The 5,000-nt window shown below is 35.9% G+C and overlaps 1 protein-coding gene across 1 annotated transcript in view; it reads left to right on the forward strand.

The window, feature by feature from the left end:
* The window catches only part of LOC125657217 (integrator complex subunit 2-like), a 34,271-nt gene that overhangs the window by 24,614 nt on the left and 4,657 nt on the right, over positions 1-5,000 (forward strand). Inside the window, exon 16 of the mRNA XM_048887896.2 lies at positions 4,574-4,702. Within this exon, the coding sequence (XP_048743853.2) occupies positions 4,574-4,702 (129 nt within the window). The remainder of the gene's footprint in view (positions 1-4,573; positions 4,703-5,000) is intronic.

Genomic DNA, 5,000 nt, shown 5'->3' on the forward strand with positions numbered 1-5,000 from the left:
TAACATCATAGGTATACATACATGTAATATAAGTGCCTATGAATTAATATGATTTAAAATGTAGAAACACACACATATGCTCATACACTGTACATGTACATGCATTGTTTCTGAAATTGCTTGTTTTGAACTCAACTAGAACTTTTTTCGATTTTCATTAAAATCTTTTGAAATTTATGTTGTAAGCGTATTTTGAGACTGCTTACTGTAAAATATGATTAAAAATACATGCAAGGTCATGCATACTCATGAGCTACATTTTGATTGGATGAAATTAGAATTTGTCTAACGTTTTTAGTTTTCAACAAATAATTCAGAAATTTATGTTGTACATGTACAGGTGACTCTCGATAACTTGAAGTTCAAGGGACCTTGATAAAACTTCGAGAAATTGAAAGTTCGAGAGATCGAAATTCGGAAATTGAAGGTTCCCCGGTATGGTTCAGATTTTAGAGTAACCGGAAATGTTCAAACTCCGTACAGCGTCAATTCTCCGGGACTACTTTCCCCTGCGAATAATGATATTGGAGTTGTAGCATAATGGAATATACTAAAGCGGACCGGAGCTTGGGAAATGTTTACCAACAATATCATATGATATCGCTTTGACATATTTTCCTTCATATTCGTCAGGTAGTTTGATATCAAAATTAAAAAAAACTTATTTTGCATTAATAAAAGCATTTCAAAGTTTATGTATTTATTTGTTCTTTAATCATGCTTAGATAGACATACAAAACCAAGTTCCGATGAAGCTTTACTATCGTAAACTAAATAGAGCACAATGTTATGTCGCTTTACCCAAAGCAAATATTCTAACAAATGTGTACAAAGAACAAACTCGGGAAATTTAACAGTCTGTAGATCTCTAAATTATGTTTAAAACTTACTCTCTTGTTGTCACGTCAAAACAAATTATAGATTTTATTCATAGTCGGATTATATATAATTTTAATCATCACGACACAAAACAAAACAAGAGGCCCATGGGCCACATCGCTCACCTGAGTCACCTTGGCCCATATCTGAAGACTTTCCATATATATTTGCATGTAAAACCTTAGTCCCTATTATGGCCCAAACTACCCTTTGCAAACTTGAATCTACACTATGTCAGAAAGCTTTCATGTAAATGTCAACTTCTTTGGCCCAATGGTTCTTAAGAAGATTTTTAAAGCTTTTTCCTATATTTGTATGTAAAACTTTGAACCCCCCCCCCCCACTTGTGGTCCCATCCTACCCCCCGGGGGCCATGATTTGAACAAACTTGAATCTGCACTATGTCAGAAAGTTTTCTTGTAAATATCAGCTTTTCTGACTCAGTGGTTATTGAGAAAAAGATTTTAACTATATATTTGTATGTAAAACTTCGATCCCCCTTGTGGCCCCATCCTACCCCCGGGGGCCATGATTTGAACAAACTTGAATCTGCACTATGTCAGAAAGTTTTCATGTAAAAATCAGCTTTTCTGGCTCAGTAGTTCTTGAGAAGAAGATTTTTCCTATATATTTGTATGTAAAACTTTGATCCCCTATTGTTGCCCCATCCAACCCCCGGAGCCCATGATTTGAACAAACTTGAATCTGCATTATGTCAGAAAGCTTTCATGTAAATCTCAGCTTTTCTGGCTTAGTGGTTCTTGAGAAGAAGATTTTTAAAGTTTTCCCCTATATATTTGTATGTAAAACTTCGTTCCCCCCTTGTGGCCCCATCCTACACCCGGGGACCATGATTTGAACAAACTTGAATCTGTACTATGTCAGAAAGTTTTCATGTAAAAATCAGCTTTTCTGGCTCAGTGGTTCTTGAGAAGATTTTTAAAGATTTTTCCTATATATTTGTGTCGCCTGCGTTACACGCAGTGGCGACATATAGGGATCACTATCCGTCGTCCGGCGTCGGCGTCATCACAAAAAATTTCTGTCACAGTTTTCTCAAGAACCACATGGGGCAACTCCCTGATATTTGGCACAGAGCATCAGTGTGGCCAACTGTATTGTGTAAGACATTTTCAAATCTGTCGCTTATCAACTTCCTGTTTGTCGGGACTTAGAATTTTTTACAGCAAAAAAATTTTTTGCTGAAGATTTTATTTCATGATTAACTGAAGGACAGTATTTTTATGTACAAAAGGACAGTATTTGTAATTCCCATACTGAAGGACAGTATATGTGATTTCAGAACAGCACTAATTATGATTTTTCTTGAGAAACAGTAAATTGCATATATAAAAAGACAACAAGACTAAGCAGTAAACCCAACAGATAATTACTTATGGTTATTACCATTGTCTTGAAGAGCACAGTAACAGGTTGGTACATATTTTCAAACATATGTTTTCATTCAGTCTACATTTAATAAATGTCTTAATTTCAAACAGATTCTCCCACAAATTCCATTGCATAATAATGTCTCATCTTTCAATTTCAATTAAGTTATCGTTAAAGAATGTTTAGTAATTCTCAAAACCTTTAAAAGGAGTATTAAACTGACAAAAACCATTTGAATAATTTACTTTTTCAACATTATACATGATATATTACATATAGAATCAACTAGCAGGCGACACATGTCTTCCGGGGAAGACTTAATACTGCGTTGTATGTAAAACTTCGATCCCCTATTGTGGCCCCATCCAACTCCCGGGGCCCATGATTTGAACAAACTTGAATCTGCATTATGTCAGAAAGCTTTCATGTAAATCTCAGCTTTTCTGGCTTAGTGGTTCTTGAGAAGAAGATTTTATTAAAGTTTTTCCCTATATATCTGTATGTAAAACTTTGATCCCCCCTTGTGGCCCCATCCTACCACCGGGGGCCATGATTTGAACAAACTTGAATCTGCAATATGTCAGGAAGCTTTCAGGTAAATTTCAGCTCTTCTGGCCCAGTGATTCTTGAGAAGAAGATTTTTAAATGACCCCACCCTATTTTTGCATTTTTGTGATTATCTCCCCTTTGAAAGGGACATGGCCCTTCATTTGAACAAACTTGAAAGCCCTTCACCCAAGGATGCTTTTGGCCATGTTTGGTTGAAATTGGCCCAGTCAGGGTTTGACATTTACTTTTTTGAGCACTAGACCAGTCGGGCTACTTCAAATGATTTTTACTAGACCTGACCTTACATCAACTAGCCCTGACCAACTTACCAGAGAAAAAAACCCTGGTGGTTTCTCCATATTTAAGTATATAATTCAAATGACAAACGTTGAGTTTAAACTAAAACGTACTTAATTGTCTCAAAAACATCTTTTAGTCTCGTCATTCAATTTAATGCTTTTATTTTCAAACGCATTTTCTGTTTCTTTAAATTCTACTCGGCACAGAAATTCTTTAGTCCATTTGTTAGAATAAAATGGCCTCAAAATTTCTATTTCACAAGCCCTGTTTTGTTTCTTCCCAACCTATTCCTTTTTTTCTCTCGGAACATCCTTCCTTGAGGACGAGAAGTCGAGACATTCCCGCACATGTGTCAACACCGAAAAATGGCTATTTACGATGTAATTTATTAATTTGATATTCAATTAAAATAATCTGTTTTGGTTTTTTTAAACGAAAATAAATAAGTTTATATCTATTTATCCGAAACATAACTTTACATACATTAACAAAGAGTAAATGTCGTAAAACATCACTTCCGACAGCGACTTATATATTAGAACTAAAAATAGAGATTTTGTCATCACGCGGTTCAAAATTGCTCGCAAACTCTTTATAGTTATTTTTGTTAGTTAAAAATAAGATATCTTATGGTTTAAACTAAAGTTTCTTGCTTATTTTTTCAACACGACCAGTCGGACTAGTAAATCGATATTTTACCCGACCTGACCTATCATTTAGTAGACTCGGTCGGTCGGACGTGCCTTAGTGTCAAACCCTGCCAGTGGTTCTGGAGAAGAAGTCGAAAATGTGAAAAGTTTAACGGACAGACAGACAGACTACGGACAAAAAGCGATCAGAAAAGCTCATGAGCTTTCAGCTCAGGTGAGCTAAAAAAAGGTGTGAACTGACCAATTAGACAATTATATACTCAAATGTGTCACCGCCACAAAGAAGCACGGTCGATGTTTCAACTATGTAAACACCTAATTATCCCTCCGGCATTCAACAAAATCCAGGTGAGGCCCAAGCGGAAATTATTACAAGCTTGGGTAACGATGGGTATACGCTACCACCACTTCCAGAGATCAAGAGTGAAAAACAATGAAATGTGTTTTACAGGACCCAACTTCACTTCCAGAGATCGAGAACTTCGAGAGATCGAACGTTCGAGAGATCGATATTAAATTTGCTTTGTTATATAGAGAAAAGAATCAGGACCATGATTTCACTTCGAGCCATCGAGAGTCCCCTGTATATATATGTGTTTAAAGTTTTGCAACTGATCAGCATAGTCAAAATTAATTGCTAAAGTTTATTGAGATGATACTTTAAACATTTATAGCCCTCGCATAGAAGGAGGAATTATTATGACTTTAAACAAAAAGCCACTACGAGGTAGATGGAGGTTGTTAGGAGAACATCTGTAGTGAACCGTTATGATTAGTACTAGATTTAGTGGTTTTTACTGCAGTTTGAGATTGGCGACCGTGAACTCCCTACGACTGACGGAGAGAACTACCTTTAAGGTGACACCATACACAGAGAATGACATCACAGTAGATCCACTGATAATACTCAGGTGTGATGAGCGCGTTTTCAGGTGAGAACAATGGCTGAATCACTACTCAAATACAGGATATGTTTGCTACTTCTGTTTAATCACTGCGATTTTACAAATGTGGATGTGCTTTTTATAAAAATAGTAATCGCTTTTATGTAAGTGAGTTGCCTTGAATATTCATACATTTCATTATACCTCTTAATCTCTATTGTCAGTCCTTTGAAAAGAACCTTTGTCCTCTGGCAACAATATATATAGTCTCTGGAATGACAAAATGACCATTGCATTCGTACCCATTCGATACATGTAGATATTTTCTTGTTTATAAACTATGTAA

The sequence above is a fragment of the Ostrea edulis genome, chromosome 1 (assembly GCF_947568905.1).
Source record: "Ostrea edulis chromosome 1, xbOstEdul1.1, whole genome shotgun sequence".
In the NCBI taxonomy this organism is placed as follows: Eukaryota; Metazoa; Mollusca; class Bivalvia; order Ostreida; family Ostreidae; genus Ostrea; species Ostrea edulis.